Consider the following 23,731-nt stretch of genomic DNA (forward strand, 5'->3'; position numbering starts at 1 on the left):
TTCTTCTGAAAGCTGCCTGTTCATATCCTTTGACAATTTATCAGTTGGAGAATGGCTCTTAATTTTTTTTCCTTTTTTATTTTTTTTATTTTTTTATTTTTAGTTTACAACACATGGTTCTACATAATTTTGAGTTCCAGATTTTGTTCCCTCCCTCCCCCCCTCCCTCCCCAAGATGGCATGGAATCCCATATAGCTTCCACATATAACTACGCATTGAATTAATTTACATACTAGTCAAGTTGTAGAGAAGAATTATGACCAATGGAATGAATCGTGAGAAAGAAAAAAAAGAACCAAAAAAAACCAGCCCTAAAACAAAAACAAAAGAGAGGAAAAAAAAGGAGGGCGGAAAAGCAAGCATGAAGTGTGCCTCAATCTGCATTCATACTTCATAGTTCTTTCTCTGGATGTAGATAGCAACCTCCATCGTGAGTCCTTTGGAGTTGTCTTTGCACATTGTGTTGCTGAGAAGAGCAAAGTCTCTCAGGGTTGGTCCTCACAGAATCCATATATCTGTGGTTGTGTACAATGTTTTCCTGGCTCTGCTCCACTCACTCAGCATTACGTTGTGTAGGTTTTTCCAGGTTATTATGAAGTCCGTATCATCCCCATTTCTTATAGCACTATAGTATTCCATTACCTTCATAGGCCACAGCTTGTTCAGCCATTCCCCAATTGATGGGCATCCCTTTGATTTCCAATTCTTAGCTACCACAAAAAAGAGCCATATAAATATTTTTGTACCTATGGGTCCTTTTCCCACTTGTGTGATCTCTTTGGGATACAACCCTAGACGTGGTATTGCTGGGTCAAAGGGTATGAACATTTTTATAGCCCTTTGGGCATAGTTCCAAATTGCTCTCCAAAATGGCTGGATCAGTTCACAACTCCACCAGCAATGTAACAATGTTCCAATTTCCCCACATCCTCTCCAGCATTTATCATTTTCATGTTTTGTCATTTTAGCCAATATGACAGGAGAGATGTGGTATCTAAGAGTTGTTTTTATTTGCATTTCTCTAATCAGTAGTGATTTCAAGCATTTTTTTCATATGCCTACAGATATCTTTAATTTCTTCCTCTGAAAACTGTCTGTTCATATCCTTTGACCATTTCTCAATTGGGGAATGACTTGTATTCCTATATATTTGGTTCGGTTCCCTGTGTATTTTAGAAATGAGGCCTTTATCAGAGACACTAGTTGTAAAGATTTTCTCCCAATTTTCTGCTTCCTTTCTAATCTTTGTTGCATTGGCTTTTTTGTACAAAAACATTTCAATTTAACATAATCAAAATTATCCATTTTGTATTTTGTAATGCTCTCTATCTCTTGTTGGGTCATGAATTCTTTTCTTTTCCATAAATCTGATAGGTAAACTATTTTTTGCTCTCCCAAATTGCTTATAGTTTCAGCCTTTATTCCTAAATCATGAACCCATTTTGACTTTATTTTGGTATATGGTGTAAGATATTGGTCTATGCCCAGTTTCTGCCCTACCATTTTCCAATTTTCCCAGCAGTTTTGGTGAAATAGTGAATTCTTAACCTAGAAGCTGGCCTCTTTGGGTTTGTCAAAGAGTACATTGCTATGGTCGTTCACTTCTCCATCTTGTGTTCCTATCCTATTCCACTGATCCACAACTCTGTTTCTTAGCCAGTACCAGGTAGTTTTGATGACTGCTGCTCTATAGTACAGTTTAATATCTGGTATGGCTAGGCCACCTTCTCTAGCATTTCTTTTCATTAATATACTAGATATTCTAGACCTCTTGTTCTTCCAGATGAATTTTGTTATTATTTTGTCCAGCTCTGTAAAATATTTTTTTGGTAGTTCAATTGGTATGGCACTGAATAGATAGATTAATTTAGGTAAAATTGTCATTTTTATTATATTAGCTTGGCCTAACCATAAGCAACTGATATTTTTTCCATTTATTTAGATTTGACTTTATTCGCATGAAAAATGTTTCATAATTATGTTCATAGAGGCCCTGGGTTTGTCTTGGCAGATAGACTTCCAAATATTGTATAATGTCTACAGTAACTTTGAATGGGATTTCTCTTTCTATCTCTTGCTGTTGGGCTTTGTTAGTAATGTATAGGAATGCTGAGGATTTATGTGGATTTATTTTATATCCTGCAACTTCGCTAAAGTTGTTTATTATTTCAAGTAATTTTTACTTGATTCTCTAGGATTCTCTAAGTAAATCATCATATCATCTGCAAAAAGTGATAATTTAGCTTCTTCTTTGGCTATTCTAATTCTTTCAATTTCTTTTTCTTCTCTTACTGCTACAGCTAACGTTTCTAGTACCAAATTGAATAGTAGGGGTGATAATGGACATCCTTGTTTCACCCCTGGTCTTATTGGGAATGCATCTAACTTATCCCCATTACAAATAATGCTTGTTGATGGTTTTAGGTAGATGCCATTTATCATTTTAAGGAAGGCTCCATTTATTCCTATGCTTTCTAGTGTTTTTAATAGGCATGGGTGTTGTATTTTGTCAAAAGCTTTTTCTGCCTTTATTGAGATGATCATAAGGTTTCTGCTAGTTTTGTTGTTGATATGGCCAATTATGCTAATCATTTCCCTAATATTGAACCAGCCTTGCATTCCTGGAATAAATCCTACCTGGTCATAGTGTATTATTCTGGTGATAAGTTGCTGCAATCTTTTTGCTCATATTTTATTTAAATTTTTTGCATCAATATTCATTAGGGAAATTGGTCTATAATTTTCTTTCTCTGTTTTGACTCTACCTGGTTTGGGTATTAGTACCATATTTGTGTCATAAAAAGAATTTGGTAGGACTCCTTCTTCACCTATTTTCCCAAATAGTCTACAAAGCATAGCAATTAATTGTTCTTTAACTGTCTGATAGAATTCGCATGTAAAACCATCTGGCCCTGGAGATTTTTTCCTAGGGAGTTCATTGATGGCTTGCTCAATTTCTTTTTCTGAGATGGGGTTATTTAGATATTTGACTTCCTTTTCTGTTAACCTGGGCAATTTATGTTTTTGTAGATATTCATCCATATCTCTAAGGTTGTCAAATCTATGGGCATACAATTGGGCAAAATAATTTCTAATTATTGTTTTTATTTCCTCTTCATTAGAGGTGAACTCACCCTTATTTTTGATACTGGTAATTTGATTTTCTTCTTTTTTTTTAATCAAATTGACCAAAGGTTTATCAATTTTATTGGTTTTTTCATAAAACCAGCTCTTGTTTTTATTTATTAATTCAATAGTTTTCTTGGTTTCAATTTTATTAATCTCTCCTTTGATTTTCAGTATTTCTAATTTGGTATTTAATTGGGGATTTTCAATTTGTTCTTTTTCTAGCTTTTTCAGTTCTATGCCCAAATCATGGATCTCCTTTTTCCCTGTTTTATTCACGTAAGCGTTTAGAGATGTAAAACTTCCCCTAAGAACTGCTTTTGCTGCATCCCATAAGTTTTGGCATGTTGTCTCATTATTGTCATTCTCTTGAATGAAGTTATTAATCGTTTCTCTGATTTGTTCTTTGGCCCACTCATTCTTTAGAATTAGATTATTTAGTTTCCAATTAATTTTTAGCTTATTTTTCCATGGTTCTTTATTAAAAATGATTCTTATTGCATCATGATCTGAAAAGGATGCTTCGACTACTTCTGCTTTTCTGCACTGGATTGTGAGGTTTTTATGCCCTAGTACATGGTCAGTTTTTGAGTATGTGCCATGTACTTTTGAGAAGAAAGTATATTCCTTTTTATCCCCATTCAGTTTTCTCCAGAGGTCTATCATATGTGCCTTTTCTAAAATTCTGTTTACCTCCTTAACTTTTTTCTTATTTATTTTGAGGTTATATTTATCAAGTTCAGAAAGGGGGAGGTTGAGGTCTCCCAATATTATAGTTTTGCTGTCTATTTCTTCCTGTAACTCCCTTAACCTCTCCTCTAAGAATCTGTATACCTTACCACTTGGTGCATATATGTTAAGCAATGATATTGCTTCATTGTTTATGGTGCCTTTTAGCAGGATATAATGTCCTTCCTTATCTCTTTTAATTAAATCTATCTTTACTTTTGCTTTGTCTGAGATTAGGATTGCTACACCTGCTTTTTTACTTTAGCTGAGGTGCAATATATTTTACTCCAGCCTTTTGCCTTTACCCTATGTGTATCCCCCTGTTTCAGATGTGTTTCTTGTAAACAGCATATTGTAGGATTATGGTTTTTAGACCATTCTGCTATCTGCTTCCATTTTATGGGAGAGTTCATCCCATTCACATTCACAGTTATGATTTCTATCTGTGTCTTTTTCTCCATCCTATTTCCCCCTGTTTATGCTTTTATTTCTCCCTTTCCCCTTCCACTCCTCAACAAAGTTTTGCTTTTGACCACCACCTTCCTCAGTTTACCCTCCCTCTTTATTCCCCTCCCTTGTCTTACCATTTCCCACTTGCTACTTCTCCCCTCCCTTCTGACCACCCCCCTTCCTTTTTCCCCCTTTCCCCTCCTACTTCCTGTAGGACGAGTTAGATTTTTATACTTATCAGGGTATGTTATTCCCTTCTTGAACCAGATCAGATGACAGTAAAGATCAAATACTGCTCTTCTCCCTCCTTTCTTTCCCTCTGCTAAAATGTGTTTTTGTGCCTTTTAATTTGGTGTAATTTACCCTTTTCTACTACCTCCTTACCTCTTCTCTAAAAGCCCTCCCTTTACTTCTCTTAATTATGCTTTTTATCCTTATATTAGTTATTTTATACAGACATTCACAGTCTATGTGTATCTCTTTCAATTGTCATAATAGCTGTACTATTCTCAAGATTAACATATATATGTATACATATAAAACATACATAATACGATATAATTCTATATAAAGATGCAAATAATTTGCCCTTATTGATTAATAAGGTTTGTGGGGTTTTTCCACCTGTTTGCCTTTTTATGTCTCTCTTGAGTTTTGTATTTGGAGATCAAATTTTCCATTGAGTTCTGGCCTTTTCATCAGGAAGGTCTGGAATTCCCTTATTTCGTTGAATGTCCATCTCCTTGCCTGAAAAATTATGCTTAATTTTGCTGGGTAGTTGATCCTTGGTTGTATTCCCAGATCCTTTGCCCTTCTGAATATCATATTCCAATTTCTCCTGTCTTTTAATGTAGAAGCTGAGAGATCCTGCGTGATCCTGACTGTAGTTCCACGATATTTGAATTGTTTCTTTTTGGCTGCTTGCAGTATTTTCTCCTTGACTTTGTAATTCTGAAATTTGGCTACAATATTTCTTGGTGTTTTCAGTATGGGATCTCTTTCAGGGGGTGTTCAGTGAGTTCTTTCAGTGACTATTTTGCCCTCTGGTTCTAGGACCTCTGGGCAATTATCTTTGATAATTTCTTCAAAGATACTGTCAAGGCTGTTTTTTTCATCGTGGATTTCCGGTAGACCAATAACTCTTAAATTGTCTCTCCTGGATCTATTTTCCAGGTCAGTTATTTTCCCAATCAGATATTTCACATTTTTTTCTTTTTTTTCATTCTTTACATTTTGTTTTACTACTTCTTGATGCCTCATAGAGTCATTAGCTTCCACTTGCTCAACTCTAATTTTTAATGAGTTACTGTCTTCATTTTGCTTTTGAGTCGCCTTTTCCAGTTGGTTGATTTTACCTCTCAGGGTGTCATTTTCTCTATTTAGATTCTGAATCTCCATAGCCATTTCACCAATCTTATTCTTTAGGGACTTGATTTCATCAGTGGATTTTTTTTTCCATTTTTCCCATTTTTTTCCAATGTTTCTTTTACCTCCTCCTTTAGCTCTTCCACTAATGTTTTTTGGGCTTGAGACCAGTTCACACTACCTTTTGAGGTATCAGATGTGGGTATAGTGTCATTGCTATCTTCTTCCAAGTTGGTATTTTGATCATGCCTGTCTGCGTAAAAAGAATCAGTGGTCCTCGGTTTTTTTGTGTTCTTCATGTCAGTTAGTCTTTTCCTGGCTTTACAGTAAATTTCTGCTTTTGGGGCTTCGGGCTCTCTGTCCCAGCTTTCTTATTCTGGGGATTGTGAGTCTAGTTGTTGGCTTTGTGAATTATAGCCTTCAGTTTCCTGAGGTGTGGGAGAGGGGTCTGGCTGCCTGAGGTCTGTTCCCCTAGGGTTGCTCTCTAGCACTGTTGCTCTTCAGCAGTGGTCTCAACTCTTTGTTGTTTGAGCTGGTGTCTGGCACTTCCCCTGGGGGAGCAAGAGTACGTCTGGGCTCCTGGTGTTGACTCCTGCTGGCTCTGCCCCTCTGGGACTCAGGAACTCCCAATACTCGGCCACTGAAGCCCCACTTCTGTCTCCTCTATTCCAGCATTTTTTTTCCAAGGAATTCTCTGGGTGGGGAGGGCTTAGAGCCATTTACCTGGCCACTATGTCTCCCAGAAGTTCAAGAAGCCACATTTCATACTTTTGGGCTGCAAGCCTCAGGAGTTGATGTCTCATGGCCAGTGGCGTTGTGCTGCCTCTCCTCGCTTCCACAGACTGCCGTCCCATGTTGTGAGGCCTGGGGATCTATGCTGATTTCAGGCACCCAGCTTTCTCCCAGCCTGTCTCCCACATGGGTTTTCCTGGCCACTTCCGCTTTGGTGCTGTCTGGAGCAGCTGCACACGCCAAGTGCTCTCCAAGCCTACGGATTTGTCCCTTCAGCTTTTCAGACTCTCCTGGCTGGGAAGTTTGCCCCATTCAGACTGCTTGTGGTTTCTAACTCTCTCAAATCTGCTCAAATTCACTTTTTTATAGGAATCTGACAGAACTTATGAGAGAGCTCTGGTAAGACGCTGTTTCCATGCGGCCATCTTGGCTCTGGGCCCTTTTAATTATTTTTATAAATTTGCCTCAGTCCCCTATATATTTGAGAAACAAGGCTTTTATCAGAGAAACTTGCTATAATTTTTTTTTCAGTTTCATGCTTTGCTTTCCTTCTATTTTGACTGCATTGGTTTTGTTTGTGCAAACCCTTTTTAATTTCATGTACTCAAAAATAATCAGTTTTACTGCCCATGGTTCTCCCTGCTTCTTGTTTGGTAATAAACTCTTCCCTTATCCATAGATCTAACAAATATGGTCCTCTAATTTACTTATAATATTACCCCTTATTAGATCATTGCCCATTTTGACCTTATCTTGGTATACAATATGAGATGTTTGTCTATGTTTAGTTTCTGCCAAAGTGCTTTCCAGTTTTCCAAGCAATTATGTCAAATGGTGAGTTCTTGCCCCTAAAGCTGGGATTTAGGCTTTATCAAACACTAGATAAGTATGGTCATTTACCACTATGTGTTGTGTACCTAATCCATTCCATTGATCTATTTCTTAGCTGGAACCAGATTTTTTTTTTGATGATTTTGTTCATGTTGTTCAGTTGTTTCAGTCGTGTCTGACTCTTTGTGGCCCCATTTCTGGGTTTTCTTTTCAAAGACACTGGAGTGGTTTGCCATTTCCTTCTCAAGCTCATTTTTACAGATGAGGAACTGAGGCAAACAGGGATAAGTAACTTGCCCAGAGTGACACAGCTAATAAGAGTCTGAAGCTGGATTGACACTCATGAAGATGAATCTTCCTAATTACAAGCTGACTACTTTACCCACTGTGCTGCCTAGCTGCCCCTGTTTTGATGAGTACCACTTTTTAATATAGTTTGACATTTGGTATTGCTAGGCCTTTCTTCATATTTTTTAAAAAAATGTTTCCTTTGATGGTCTTGACCTCTTTTTCTTCCAGCTGAATTTTATTATTTTTTTTAACTGTAAAATAATCCCTTGGTAGTTTGAATGGTATGATACTAAATAAGTTAATTAATTTGGTAGAATTGGTCATTTTTGTTATATTGGCTTGAGCTACCAATGAGCAAATAATATTTCTCCAATTATTTAAATCTGTCTTTATTTTTGCAAAAACAATTAACAATTGTGTTCATATAGTCCCTGGGTTTGTCTTGGCAGGTAGACTCCCAAGTATTTTATATTGTCTGGAATTATTATAAATAGTTTCTTTTCCTATCTCTTCCTTCTGGGTTTTGTTGGCAACGTATACAAATGCTGATAATTTATGTTGGTTTATATTATATCCTTCAACTTTACTAAAGTTGTTAATTGTTTCATTTTTTAATTTATTCTCTAAGGATATCATCATATTATCTGTTATTTTTATTCCGTCAATTTCTTTTTCTTGCCTTATTGCTATACTTAAATTTTTGAACATCCTTGTTTCACCCCTAATCTTATTGGGAAGCCTTCTAGTTTATCTGTTTTATATACAATATTTACTGTTGGTTTTAGATAGATACTAGTTATAATTTTAAGAAAGGTTCCATCTATTTCTATGCTTCCTAGTGATTTTAATAAAAATGGGTGTCATATTTTGTCAAAAGCTTTTTTTGCATCTATTGAGATAATTATGTGATTTTTGTTGTTTTTGTTATTGATGTGGTCAGTTATAGTTTTCCTAATACTGAATTAGCCCTGTATTCCTGGTACAAATCCCACTTGGTCATAGTGTATGATCTTTGTGCTATATTGCTATAATCACCTTTGTGGTATTTTATTTTAAAAAATCCATGAATATTCATTAGAGAAATTGACCTATAGTTTTCTTTATCTGTGTTTGCTCTCCCTAGTTTATATATTAAAAACATATTTCTGTTATAAGAGGAATTTGGTAAGATTTGTTCATGTATTTTTCCAAATAGTTTACATAGTATTGGGATAAATTGTGTCTTAAATGTTTGGTAGAATAAACTTTTAAATTAAGCTGGTCCAGAAAATGTTTTACTAGGGAATTCATTTATGGCTTATTCAACTTCTTTTTCTAAGATAGCATTGTTTAAGTATTCCATTTCCTCTTTTATTGTTTTGGGCAATTTTTGTAAATATTCACAGATTAATTTCACTTAGATTGTCAGTTTTATGGGTATATAATTGGGCTAAAAAGCTCCCAATAATTGCTTTGATTTCATCTTTAATGGTGATATATTTGCTTCTTTGGATTTTGACATTGGTAATTTGGTTTTCTTCTTTTTAAAAAATCAAATTAACCAATGGTTTATCTACTTTATTGTTTTTTTTCATAAAACTAGTTTTTAGGATATTTATGAGTTCTTTTTTAAACTTTCAATTTTTACTAATTTCTCCTTTTATTTTCAGGTTTTCCATTTGGTTATTAATTTATGATTTTCAATTTATGATTTTTTGACTTTTTTTGGTTGCATGTTCAATTTATTGATCTGATCTTTCTTGTATTGCTGTATGCATATAGAGCACCCTACAAATTTTGTTAGGTTGCCTCATTGTTGTCATTTTCATTAATGAAATTATTATTTCTATAATTTTTTGACCTGCTTATTTTTAGGTTTAGATTGTTTTCCAATAAGATTTTAATCTATGCTTCCAAGGTCCTTTATTGAATGTAATTTTTATTGCGTTTTGGTCTGAAAAGAGTGCATTTAATTTTTTTATTTTCTACATTTGGTCATGGGGTGTTTATGTACTAATACACAGTCAATTTTTGTGAATGTGCTGTGTGTAGCTGTGAAAAGGTATAGCCCTTTCTATTCTCATTCAATTTTCTCCAGAGGTCTATCATACCTAACTTTTCTAAAATTGCATTCCTCTCCTTAACTTCTTTCTTATTTACTTTATGGTTAAATTTATTTAGCTCTGAGAGGGGCAAGTTGAGGTCTCTGTTAATTTAGTTTTACTATTTCCTCCTGTAATGTATTTAACTTTTCCTTCAAGAATTTAGATGCTGTGCCATTTGGTTACATATATGTTTAATGTTGATATTACTTGATTGTCCATAGTGCCTTTCAGCAAAATATAGTTTCCCTGATTACCTCTTTTTATTAGGTGTGTTTTGGCTTTTGTTTTGTTTGAGATCATGATTGCTACTGCTACTTTTTTACTTTATTGACTTGCAATAGATCATGCTCCATCTGCTTATTTTAACTTTGTGTGTGAGTCTCTGTTTCAAGTGTTTTTCTTGTAAACAACAATAGTTGATTTCTCGTTTCTAATCCATTCTTCTGTCCACTTCCATTTTATGGGTGAGTTCACCCCATTTACATTCATGATTATGATTACTAATGGTAGTTTAAAAAATCCTACCATCCTAGTTTTTCTGTTAATCCTTTTCTTTCTCTTTTTTAAAAAAAATCTCTATTCCTCCTGAAATCTATTTTGCTCCTAACCATTGCCCCCCTACACAAATACAATAAAATATAAATGTTTATTTTTACTATTTATTTAATAACATATAATAAATATATATTTATATTATATATATATGAAAATTAATTTATATTCCCCATTTTTCCTCTCCTTTCTCCCTTCTCCCAGGGCATCCCTCTTTCTCAATCCTCACTGTGGGGGGTGGGGATCATCCCAATATAATCAACCCACTCTCAAGCTCTCTGTCTATTTAGAATCCTTTCAAATACCCTAATAATGATAAAGTTCTTAGGAGTTACATATATCATCTTCCTATGTAGGAAAGTAAAAAATCTAATCTTATTAAGTAGCTTATGATTTCTCTTTTATGTTATCTTTTTATGCTTCTTTTGAGTATTGTATTTGAGTGTCATGTTTTCTATTCAGATCTGATCTTTTCATCTTGAATGCTTGAAAGTTCTCTATTTCATTAAAGATCTGTTTTCCCCCGAAGGATTATACTCAGTTTTGTGGGGTAGGTTTTTATTGGTTATAATCTTAGCTTTGTTGTCTTCTGGAATATTATATCCCAAGCCCTCCACTTCTTTAACATGGTAGCTGCTAAATCTTGTCTGATCCTGACTGGTACCATGGTATTTGAATTGTTTCTTTCTGTCTGCTTGAAGTATTTCCTCCTTGACCTGGGAGCTCTGAAGTTTGCTATAACAAATTTTGAGATCTCTTTCAGGAGGCAATTGGTGGATTCTTTCAATTTCTATTTTATTCTATGCTTCTAAGATATTGAGGCAGTTTTCTTTTATAATTCTTGAAATATGATGTCTGGGCTTTTCTTATAATTATGGATTTCAGGTAGTCTACTAATTCTTATTTATTTATATTTTAAAATTTTATTATTTTTAACACTTTTTCTTTTCAAATTTTGAGTTTCAAATTCTCTACTTACCTTCTACCCCTTCCTCATTCACTGAGGATGCAAGCGATATGATATCAATTATACATGTCACATCATGCAAAACATATTTCCATATTGACCACATTTTTTAAAAAAAGCAAGAAAAATAAAGTGAGAAAATTATACTTGAATTTGCATTCAGAGTTCATCAGTTCTCTCTCTAGAGGAGGATAGCATCATTTCATCATGAGTCCTTAGGAGTTGTCTTGGAGCATTGTCTTGACTAGGGTCGTCAAGTCTTTCACAGTTGATTATCATTACAACATTGCTGTTACTGTGTACACTGTTTTCCTGTTTCTCTTTACTTTGTATTTAGTTCATTTAAGTCTTTCTAGATTTTTCTGAAAGCAACCTGCTCATAATTTCTTACGTACAATAGTATTTCATCACAATCATATACCACAACTTGTTCAGCCATTCCCCAATTGATGGGCAAGCCCTCCATTTCTAATTCTTTGCCACAACAAAAAGAGCTGCTATAGATATTTTTGTACAAATACCTCCCTTTCCTTTTTCTTTGATTTCTTTGAGATACAAACCTTGTAGTGGTATTTCTGGGTCAAAGGGTATACACAGTTTTATAGCCCCTTTGGGCATAATTCCAAATTGTTTTCCAGAGTGGTCAGACCAGTTTACAGCAGCATTGATAATTCATCAGAATATTTAATTTCCCCTTATTCCCTCTAGCATTTGTCATTTTTGATAGATATAAGGTGGTGCCTCAGAGTTGTTTTAATTTGAATTTCTCTAATCGATGTGATTTAGAGCATTTTTTTTCCATTTGACTATTGACAGATTTGATTTCTTAACTGCCTATTCATGTCCTTTGATCATTTATCAGTTGGGAAATGGATCTTTTTTTTTATAAATTTGATTCAATTCTCTACTCAGTATATATTTGAGAAATGAGGGTTTTATCAGAGAAACTTGTCCTTAAATTTTTTCGATACTACTTCATTGTCTACATTTTGGCAAAATATAGCTTCTCTGATTGTCTTTTTTAATTGGGTACATTTTTGCTCTTGCTTTGTCTGAGATTACGATTGATAGCCCTGACTTTTTTTTTTACTTCAGCTAAAGCATATTAAATTCTGTTCCAGCCCTTTATTTTAATTCTGTACGTGTCTTTTTGTTTCAAGTGTGTCACTTGTAAATATATTGTTGGATTCTGATTTCTAATTCATTTGGCTATCTGCTTCTATTTTATGCGTGAGTTCATCCCATTCACATTCACACTTGTGATTACTGTGTATTACCCTCGATCACATTGTCTTCTGTTTCTTCCTCTCTCTCTCTTTTTATCCTGTCCCTTGCTAAAAGTCTATTTTGTTTCTAACCACTGCCTCCCTTATTCCAACCTCCCCTTTGTCACCCATTTCCCTATTGGGTAAGTTACATTTTTATACATGACTGTGTATATATAATCTTCCTTCTTTGAACCATTTCCAGTGAGAGTGAGGTTCAAGCATTGCCTGCCACACCCCCCCCCCCCATTCCTCCTCTGTTGTAAAAGTTCTTCCTTGCACGTCTCTCTTATGTGGGAAAAATTTCCCCATCCTACCTCTCCCTTTTTCTTCCTCCTAGTGCATCTCTCTCTCTTTTTGGAGATCATTCCAACATAATTGACTCACACTCATGCCCTCTGTCTATGTAAATTCCTTCTAACGTCTCTAATAATGACAAAGTTCTTAGGAGTTACGTGTGTCATATTCCCATATGGGAATGCAAAGTTTGACTTTACTAAGCCCCTTATGAGTACCCTTTCATGTGTGCCTTTTTATGCTTTTCTTGAATCATGAGAGGGAGATGTGGTGGTGGCCTTGGGAGCTTCAGAAAAAAGAAGGTTGGCTATGGAAAATCTGCTATAAAAGTGAAGACCTTGTATTTAATAATCATGAATTTGTAGTGGGCCAAGCCAGTACTGCTTCATGATGTAGTTTAGCAGTTTAGAAATAGAATAGGAGAGCAGTATGGAACTGGAGAAAGAGCACTGGTTCCTGGGCCAGATGACCTGGATTTAAATTTCCCTTCTGACATTTTTTTTAACTGTATGACCTCAGCAAATCACTTAGCTTTTGTGGGCCTCAATTTCTGCCTCTATAAAATGTGAGGTCAGAGATCAGACTAAATTGCTATTGAGGTCTCATCTAGGTCTGGATTTATCCTTCTATGAACCTCCCTTTTCTTATTGCTTGCTTTCTACAACAGAAAGCACTAGTTATCTGTCCAAGAGCATTGAGAGTGGTGATTCTGAGTTAGGCTCATGATAAGCAGGGCATTAGAAAGTTTTTTGATATCTTACTACAACATGTACCTGGCATGTCTTAGGCACTTAATAGGTGCTTTTTGTTTGATTTCTTACTAATGACTGATTCTATGATTAATAATTTGACGCAAGATTTTTTTCATTTCCTCCTATTTATTGTCATGGGATTTTACCTGTAAAGATAGATGTCTGTACAGTATATATGTAGCTTTATTTGTCCCCAGTTGTCCCCAAATTCAGAATATGCTCCCAAATTGTTTAATACCAACAAACAGTGATCATGGCAAAATCATTTACTTTCTCAAGACTAATTAAAAAGACTCCACTCTCAGTTTCTAAAGTATTTTTTGGCTATATATGAAACAGAAAAGCAGTTGCTCAAATGTTGTTAAGGGAAAATCCCTAGGTGGCTTCATTAATAAAGTATTGGCCTTGGAGTTAGGAAGACCTGAGTTCAAATCCTACCTTAGACACTCTCTTTGTGACCTCTCTCAGCATTAGTTTTCTCATCTGTAAAATGGATATAATTCTCTTCTTACAGGGTTGTTGTAGGGTTCATATGAGAGAACAAGTGTGAAGTGCTTTGTAAACCTTAAAGCTTTAATGAAAGCTATTTATTATCATCATTTTAAAAACTTCTTCTTGACCATATGACCAGTGAAAAAAATCCTGAACTGCAGTTGATGGGAATATCTATAATCATTATGTCCATTATCAATATGCCATTCTTCTTAGGAGTATGCTACTCCTAAGTAGATGCCCAAGTAAACAAGGTAACTTTCTGAATATTGTTTATTTACTAATCAAACTACCTCAGAGAATACCTTAGTAAGAAAGATATTTGTGACAATTTTACCCTCTATTCTTCAAATAAACACAAGCCATCTAAGAAAAGAAAGGCAAAATGACTCCTGTGGTGCTGGCAGGAAGTCCTGGAATTAGTTTTACCATGTTGTTGTAGATAGAGCCTCTTGGAATTACTGTGCCAGAATTCAGCAGCATAGACAGGTAGGTGAAGTGTAAAAATTGTCAGTGGAGAATTAATGAATTACCAGTATAGTGGCATCATTATTTTCCTTGGCTGATGGACAATCAGAAGTAGATTACAGTGATCTTCCAATAAATTGGCCCTCTAACTAAGAGTTTTTTCTTGGATTAATAAAGAAACAATGTTTTAATTTTTTTCTTCCTATTTTTAAAAAATTAACAAGCAAATATTTTTTGGTATGTGCATGTGTGTATACATATAAATATGTGTGTGCGTATAAATAGGTATGTGTCCTAAAATTGTATTTAGATGTTTGATTTGTGGCGTAGAGGGGACTATGAGTTCTCAAAGACTTTGGCAAAGGACGAGATCTTATGGGTCCTACCCAAGCTCAAAAGGCTTCAAGGATGGACTAGGTAATAATGGACTATGTGGCATGAGTACAATCCAAGTCAGGAGATGCTTCCCTCTAAGTTGGCTTTAGGGTAATAAATCTTTGGGCCATAGCAACTCCTGAGACTCACTTACTAAGTCCTAACGAGTGTGATCAACTCTGCTGGGAGTACCTATGTTGAAGAATTAATGGATTACTGAAATGTTAAAGTACACCTATGAATTCAGAGTAGTGTGATGGCCATTGAGTCAGTGAGACATGAGTTCTGACCCTGCTTTTCATATATACTAACCAAATGACCCCAGGAAGGTCACTTTATCTCTCAGTGTAACTACCAGCTAGCTCTTGAAGCCTGTAAATCGCTGATGGTGCTAATCTGCAATCGATAGAAGGAATTCTTCACTAGAAGCTCCCTACTTCACTGAAAACACCAGTCCAGGAAAACAAACAAGTAAATATATACACAGTGATGTGTGTGTGTCTTGAAGCCAGGAAAATCTGGGTTTATATCCTGCTTCTGATGACTACTTTGTGACCCTGGTCAAGTCCCTTAACTCTCAGTGCCTTCAGGCAGTGATCTGTGCCTATAAACTGTAAATTCAGAGAACTCCCCCAAAGCACATAGGAACATATGAAGCCAGTTCAAAGGTTCTCTAGGAAGCTGAGTGAATGTCGCAAATGGATGGATAGAATGATGGAAGAGGAGCCTGGGTCACTCTGAATCTTTTATTGGAAATAGTTGAGTTTGCTGGGATTTGTAATAAGACAGTTCAAATAGCCAGAGTGTTGGTTAGCTTAAAAAAACAAACATGCCAGGCAACCACAATGACATCTTTATTGAACAGTCTCCTATGTTAAAGAAAATAATGTATATATTCACATACAGAGCTTCTGTATATCATATTTGAAACTGTCCTGACAAGTTTAATTAAAATTCTTTATTAAGGATGGGTATTCGAAGAATTTCAGACATTCAAAGAATTGTATATATTTCATACAGACCCCATGTAAATATTTGGAGTGAGGAATAATAAAAGCCCTGGTATGAAAGTTAACCTGGAATTTAAGGAACAAATAGACAGAATTAGTCCCGGATATTGGTCCCTTCGCACCAAGGCCTTCAAGGAAGGAGAACAGTCTGGGATGGAGGCAGAGGAGGTGGATCCCTGGAGCCACATAGTCATCCTCCAAGAGAGTGTCATTATTTACAAGGTAATTTGTAATGCACAGTGGAGTTTGGGGACATTAGGGAGAAGAGTCCCTTTTGCACTTCGGTTTCTGCCACTATGTATATTCCTGGGTCCCAGGACCAAAGCCCATCACTGCAGGCTTTCATGACAAATCCCCCTAGAGATAAAGATTTGGAAATAGACTGGGGCTTCCCCTCAAATCAGAGCCATTTTCCCTGGAAAGTATCATGATCTCTGACAGCCTCTGGGTTGCCACAATATACTTTTCAGATTAAGAGATATCTTAAAATACTTTAGAGGTATTTTAAAGATGGTTTGAAAAAATTCAGGAAACAGTATAATGAAAAAAATTAACTGAAAATTATTTTCTTATTTCTTAAAAAATGCTTAAAAATGAATAAGCCTTTAAAATTGACAAAGTTGTATAGAGACAGCTTGAGTAAATGATTGACAACCTGAGGGAGGAGAGGGCCCAGAGCAACCTTCACAGTCCTGATGTCATGAGAATAGTTTAGGAGTGCATATCCCCACATAAAAAAAAGAAAAAAATTTAAAAGATTGGCTTCTAAAAGAAATATAACAAAAAGACCAAGAAAAAAATGACTTTTAAAAAACCAACTCACTTCTAACCAGTGTTTAAAATATGAGTCATCAATCACTCTTTTTTACCAGTACCCGATAATGTCTCATCCTCTCTACTAAAATTTGTAAGATCCTGGAGGGCAGAGATTATATTATTTTTTATCTTTGCATCCTTCCACCCTGCTCCCAGTGCCATATGGAACCTAGAGAATGATACGTATTTAATAACTCTTGTATTTTGAGCTGAATATAATAAAAATAAATGTTCATAATTTCTTAATCAGAAAATGAATCAATCCAATGGAAGTGCTGATGTCCCCATATAGGTCTTGCCATATTAAGGATATCCGATGAGAAACTTAATAACAAAAATATCAGAAATGGACCATGATCCTGAAGAAGATTGGTTTACACCAGGGAAGAGAAGGAGAGTGGTCCCTTTGGTCTAGCAGAGAATGACTTTTGACCCTTCCATACTCCTGGGCTGTCACTAATACACTGCTTGGGCAGCATTAACTCTTGTTCAAATACATAGATGCTTCTCCATATGAAACAAGTTGCCTTCCCTCAGTCTTTCTTACCTTTCTGCTTCCTCTTTCTGCCTGTTTCTCTCCTAGAACACTGGCCTACTTCTCCTGTACAGTCATGGAGACGGTCTGTTTTAGTACTCAGTGACTCACAATGTCCCACTAGGATTTTTTTTTTCTGTACTAAAGGGCTAGCTGGAGCTCTGGGAGGCCATGCCCAGCACACATCTGTGAGGAAGTATTTGTAAAAGGTACTCATTGCCTGCACCAGCAAGCCTAGTAAGCAAACCACACTGCAAAAATGAAAACTAATATACACAATTTGCATTTCCTTAAAAAAAATCCAAACCAAAACCAACTTTCCATTGAGCCCAGAGTGTGTTACTGCCTAGGCCAGTGTTTTGCTAACAAGGGTGAACATTGCATGCTCTTATCTCCTTCTTGTCTTTGCAGCTGGTAAACTGGGAGCTTTTAAATCTCTTCTTTACAGTCATGTAGCGCTCCTGAATCCCACCCCCGCAAAGTTTGGTACATTCTGACCAGGCAGTCCATGGGCGCATCCTACAGCCTAAAACAGAGACAAACATTTATTGAGACATTCTGGTAAAGTTTCCAGGACCTGTTCAGTAACTAAACTCTGGTAACCGGTTAATGTTTCATACCAATTGCAAGTGGTATTGTATATTTCTGTGCTAGCAGAAGGGTACAGTAGAAAGAGTACCAGATTCAGGATCAGAACACTTTGGTTTAAATCCTACCCCAGACACTGTCTTTGTGACCTTGGGCAAGTCGATTAAACTTTCTGATCCTCAGTTTCCCCACTTATACAACGATGGAGTTAGAATACTTGATTTCTTCCAACTAAATTTTGTATGTGATTCTATGCTCCCATCACAATGATTTATTTGGTTCACTAATGGCTAACGTCCTCACTAGGAGTTAAAATGATCCTAGATTTAGACTTTAGACACCATTGAACCCGATCCCCTCATTTCATAGATGAGGCAAATGAGGAGTCAGAGAAAAGTGATGGGACTTGCCTAGGGTCACATAGCTAGTAAGTGTCCGAATCAGGATTTGAATCCAGGTTTTCCTTCCTTCAACTCCATGTTGCTTTTGTATTATGTTGTTAGCCTAAGAAAAATGTATTAGCTTTAGGATCAAAGGAGTAAAATGAAAGATTATTTAAAATGTTTTTCAAGGCTCAGAAGCCATTCCTTTGCTATAAGAACTTGAGTCAAGGGAATAGAAGATGCATTAGAAGCTATGCTCATGTGAGGAACATGGTTTATGAAGAGAAATGTCTGGGGAGTGTTTGATCTTAATCACTTTGTATTATAGTTGGTAATGAAAATAAAGTGTGGGACCACAGAAAGAGCTCATGACATGGAGTCTAGTGGAGACGTGTTTGAATTCCAGCTCTGTTATTTACACCTGTGTGACCTTGGGCAAGTTACTTAACCTTTCTGGGCCTCAGTATCCTAAAGTGTGAAATAGAGGGGTGAGAATATGAGTTATGTCCCCTCCTAATCAAAGTCTAGTATCCTATGCTCCTTTTGACTTTAAAGGGATACCAATTCCTGAGGTACCATCCCCAAAACGGGGATCCCTCAAAGATCCTTTCTATTGCTTTTGTATAATTAAAAAGAGCTCCCAGGACCAAGCACCACACAGGCAATTGTGTAGAGGGGAGTTCTGGGTCAGCCTGAATAGTTTACGGGTTAGCGAGTGTTTGTTTGGGACTGGTTGTTTCTTCCTGTGGAAAGGGTTTGTGCATGCCTATGGTCAGTCTTGAGAGGACCAGGTGGGTGGGGGCATTTACCAGCTAGGTGGCACACGGTGGATAGAGCGCCCAGTCTGGAGTCAGAGAAGACCTGAGTTCAAATCAGACCTCAGACACTTAGTAGCTGTGTGACCCTGGGCAAGTCACTTATGCTTTGTTTGCCTTCACTTCCTCATTTGTAAAACAAGGATGATAATGTCACCTACATCTCAGGGTTGTTGCGAAGGTCAAATGAGATATTTTGTAAAGTGCTTCGCACGTCCTAAGCTCCATATAAATGTTGGATATTATTATTCATAAGTCACATCTGTTGGGACATATTCATGAGCTGTTTTGGAGCCTTGTACCTCCTCTACCTCCTGGCTTCTTTCAGGTCTCAGCTAAAACCCCACCTTCTGCAAGAAGCCTTTCCCAGTCCTCCTTGACCTTAGCCCTTTCCCTCTGAGGCTGCCCCCCAATTTATCCTGTATATATCTTGTTTGTACATAGTTGGTTGCACATTGTCTCCTCCATCACACTGTGAGCTCCTTAGCACAGGGACTGTTACTTTTTTATTTTTATTTCTTTGTTTCACCAGTGCTTATAAGGCGCATAGTAGGCACTTAATAAATTCCAACTGACTGTGCTGAAATTTCCCAATGGCAACCATGGGTGGGGAGCAACATAAACAAGGAGGTTGGGGAGGGGAGAGAGACAGACAGACAAGGCAGAGTTTTGTGGTTTTAGGCAGCTAGGTGTCTTAGTGTCTCTTGTGCTGAACGTGGAGTCTGGAAGACTTAAACTAAAATTGCATCTTAGATGCTTACTGTCTGTGTGATTCTGGGCAAGTCATTCAGGCTCTCAAGTCTCAGTTTCCTCAACTGAAATGTGGGGTTAATAATAGCACCTACCTCCAAGAGTTGTGAGGTTCAAGAAAGATAATATATGTATATATATATATATATGTACATATGTATACATATAAAATGCTTTGCAAATCTTAACATGCTATATACATGCTAGCTGTTACAGCAGCCTCGTAGATTATACCTGTTTTGATTAAGCCCAAAGTACTAAGCCATGGATGGCAAAGTGGACAGGGTGCTGTGCCTGAAGTCAGGGATACTCATATGCCTGAGTTCAAATATGACCACAAATACTTACTAGCTATGTGACCCTGGGCAAGTCATTTAACTTTTTTGCCTCAGTTTCCTCTTATGTAAAATGAGCTGGAGAAGTAAATGGCAAATCACACTAGTATCTTTGCGAGAAAACCCCAAATGGGGCCAGGAAGAATCAGATACGAAAGAAATATCAACAACAAAGCTAAACCATGAGTTGTATTTAGCATTGTACATTGGAATGAGCACAGGTTCTGGAGTAAGATCTAGGTTCAAATCCCAGCTCTGATGCTTACTATCTGTATTATTTTGGGCAAGGAACTTCACCCCACTGGGTCTCAAGTTTCCTCATTTGCAAAATGAGTGGTCGGAAAGTAGGACTAAATGGCCTCTAAGAGCCTTTACAATTCCAGCTCTATCATGTTATGTAACTTCCTGGACATGAATGTAACACATTACTGCTTTATTATAACTTGAATGGGGTCATGTGGCATTATTTTAAAGTCACAATGCCAATTAATTGTTGAACTTAATGGCATTTTGCCCTTCAACCAGCTTCATCTCCATCGTTCTGGCCTTGTATGGCCCTTGGCTCAGTGAGGTATCTATCAGCTTGCTGATATAACTAAATTTTTATTGATTTCTCTGGATTGTTTCGTCTTGAGAAAACTTGCCCCAGTGATAGCTTGAATGATCTAGCCCAAATCCCTTAACACTTTTGAAAAGAATGGCATCTTGGCAGCCAGCCATCGAGAATAACAGGGACTGTGAGCAAGAACAGTCTGGGGAGCCACTCCGGAGAAGCAGAGAAACGCAAACAACAACAAAACCTTTGAGATTTTCTTATTAAAAGACAGGATTCACAATCAGGAAGGAAATCCCAGATTAACACTGCTATTGTTAACATGAGGGTTGTCTACATAACTTCCCTTGATATACTTTATGGTCCAGCCAAAATGACCTTCTTGGTGTTTCACACTTATCATTTATTTCATGTTGTTGTTCAATCACGTCTGACTCTTTGTGACCCCATTTGGGGTTTTCTTCGCAAAGATACTCGAGTGGTTTGGCATTTCCATCTCCAGTTAATTTTACAGATGAGGAAACTGAGGCAAACAAAGTTAAACAACTTGCCCGGGGTCACACAGAGGCTAAGTGTCTGAAGCCAGATGAAATCAGGACTTCCTGACTCCAGGCATGGCATTCTATCCACTGCTATATCCAGCTGCCCAGACTTATTATACACATTACTCCTTTTTATGGACTCCATGGTTTAGCCAAACTAGGCAATATGTTATACCTCACACAGCATCTCATCTCCCACACTTGGAATGTATTATTTCTTCACTTCAGCTTCTTAATATTGCCAGTTCCCCTCAAAGCTCAATTGTCTACATCGGACTTTCCTGATGGCTCCAGCAGTATCTGCTTTGAGTATACTCACATAGTTGTATATCTCTCTCTATAGAATGTAAGTTCCCCAAAGGCAGGGATTTTTAAATTTCTTTTTCTTATTTTTATTTTAAACTTCGTATTCCCAATGCTTAGCACAGGGTATGGTGCCTAGTAGGCACCTAACAAATACTTGTTAATGGATTGATAAATCACAAAATCTTCTCTCTCAAAGGGCACTCCCCTTCCTAAGACAATCTTTTCTGAGAAGACTAAGCTTCTCTTCTCAGGCAAGCCCACAGCCTGGGCCTCTTGTTGAAGGAACATACCTGGATACTGCTCACCATCAGACTCTTCTTTCAGGGGCTCACTCCTCCTGTTTTCACGGACCTCTCTCCAGCGCATTTTCTGGACCAGCGGGTTTCGCAAGCATTTCCTAATTCGGCATTTTTTCCGTTGAACAGTTTCTGGACAGGGAGCTCCTCCAAACTGTGGCTCCATCTTGATCATTCGGGTCCTGATCATATGGCCCTTCCCACATGATTTGTTACATTCAGACCACTGGGACCATTCAGTGAGCTCACAGTCAATGGCTGGCAAAGGAGGAAAACAAGAGTTACCAGTGGAAATTGACCCCTACTATTCCTTGTGAATTCCTTCAGTGATTACCAAGGAACTGGTCATGTGTGGTGTGTCTAGAATACACCTTTTAGTCACAGAAATCAGAAGCTAACATCATCAGGCCTATTCTTAGAAAGATAAACGATTGCTTGGTGATATTCATTTGTTAGGAGGGATTTATTTTCTGTTTTTAATTGAGGGGGAGGGGCATCTCAAAGGTGATGCCAAAAAGGCAAAGAAAGGAAAAGAAACTAAAGGCTCTCTAATTATCTTAAAATATAGTACAGAGCATGCTTAGTTCCTGACACATGGTAGGTACTTAATAATTGCTTGCTGGTTGATTATTGCAACTGAGTTTTAGATCCCTGAGTCCAACTTACGTTTATAGAAGAGTATGCTTGTGTCTTGGCAGGATCAGAGTGCTAGCTATAGCCAGGGGAATTTAGGGGAACAGAAAGTCAGGAAAATCTACCAATTTTGGATTCAGCCTTTGTTATTGTAGTTGTTCAACCTTCCTTCTCAAAGAGGACCAATGACAGTAGGAGTGGGATGCCACTGAATGGGTATCCAACCTTTATACAATTAAGGATTGGCTGCATTCTTTGGAAACCCTTTTAAATCTCACATCTTTAAAGGTTAGCAAGTTAGGTTCCCCAGAGAGCTGCCCTATCTTAAGGGCTCCACTTTCCAGATGACAGAGGAAGAAGTGGAGATGGAGAAGAGAGGGGGAAGAGGGAGAGGAACCAGGGAGACGCAGAGGCATGTGTACAGAAGGTCAGCTCGCTGCACTTACGGCACTCTGGCAGCATGCACTTCTCCACCTGTTCCAGCTCTTCATTACAGTCTCCAAGCTCAGCAAGAGATTTCAGCATCCTCTGGCGGGTCCTCATTCCCTTCCCACAGGTCACACTGCAGTCGCTCCATTCTGACCACGCAGACAGCAAGCAGGGGATGGTATCTAGTGCAAGAGCCAGTTGGTAGCAATAAGAATAAGCCCCCTTTGGTGTATGTTTCCCTGATTTGGAAGTTCTGACTTATATCTAGACAAGTTTTCTTTAGGGTATTTTAAAGAAATGAAATGATGGCATTGGCCCATATGGTGGTGTATCTGCTCAACAGTTGACATTGTGGAATAAGAAGTTGCACAATACATTACTCATACTGACTGTTAAGGGAAGCTTCTCCTTCCTCTTCATCCCATCCTATTCTATCAGGTAGCTAGAAATGTGACATTAGCACCTGACACTCAGCAGGGCATTGGTAAACACAGAGGCACTGAATTTGGAGGTATAGGACCTGGGTTCAAATCTCTACTCTGTGATTCGCTAGATGTCTGATCTTGGTTACACATCTGGGCCCTCAACTTCCTTATCTAAAAAATAAGGGTGTTGCCCATGATTTCAGAAAAGCCTAGATCATCAGGTGTCAGAGATGTTGTAGAGGGATTCTTCTTTAGGTCTGGTTTGGAGTAGGTGGCCCCTAAGGTCCTTTCCAATCCTTTAATCCTAACAACAACTCTGTGGGGTAGGTGCTGTTATCATCTCCAGTTTAGAGATGAGAGAGCAGATGCACAGAGAGGTTGAGGGACTTACCTAGGGTATATACATATGTGTGTACAGATATTGATAGTAGATTTTTTGCATATAATTCCATTTGCATGTGTTGTCTCCCCAAAGTATCTTTTAAGATCCTTGGGGAGCAAGACCTGTTTCCTTTTTGGCTTTATATTTGCCCAGCTT

At 37.3% G+C, this 23,731-nt stretch overlaps 1 protein-coding gene across 1 annotated transcript in view; it reads right to left on the minus strand.

Moving 5' to 3' along the window:
• Positions 1 to 15,504: 15,504 nt before the first annotated feature.
• SPON1 (spondin 1) overlaps positions 15,505 to 23,731 on the minus strand; it is a 380,307-nt gene continuing 372,080 nt past the window's right edge. Inside the window, exons 14-16 of the mRNA XM_036763668.1 lie at positions 22,786 to 22,950; positions 21,701 to 21,964; positions 15,505 to 17,664 (exon numbers count right to left, since the gene is read on the minus strand). Coding sequence (XP_036619563.1) covers positions 17,501 to 17,664; positions 21,701 to 21,964; positions 22,786 to 22,950 — 593 coding nt within the window. The 3' untranslated portion in view covers positions 15,505 to 17,500. The remainder of the gene's footprint in view (positions 17,665 to 21,700; positions 21,965 to 22,785; positions 22,951 to 23,731) is intronic.

This window comes from Trichosurus vulpecula, chromosome 6, assembly GCF_011100635.1.
Source record: "Trichosurus vulpecula isolate mTriVul1 chromosome 6, mTriVul1.pri, whole genome shotgun sequence".
Taxonomy (NCBI): domain Eukaryota; kingdom Metazoa; phylum Chordata; class Mammalia; order Diprotodontia; family Phalangeridae; genus Trichosurus; species Trichosurus vulpecula.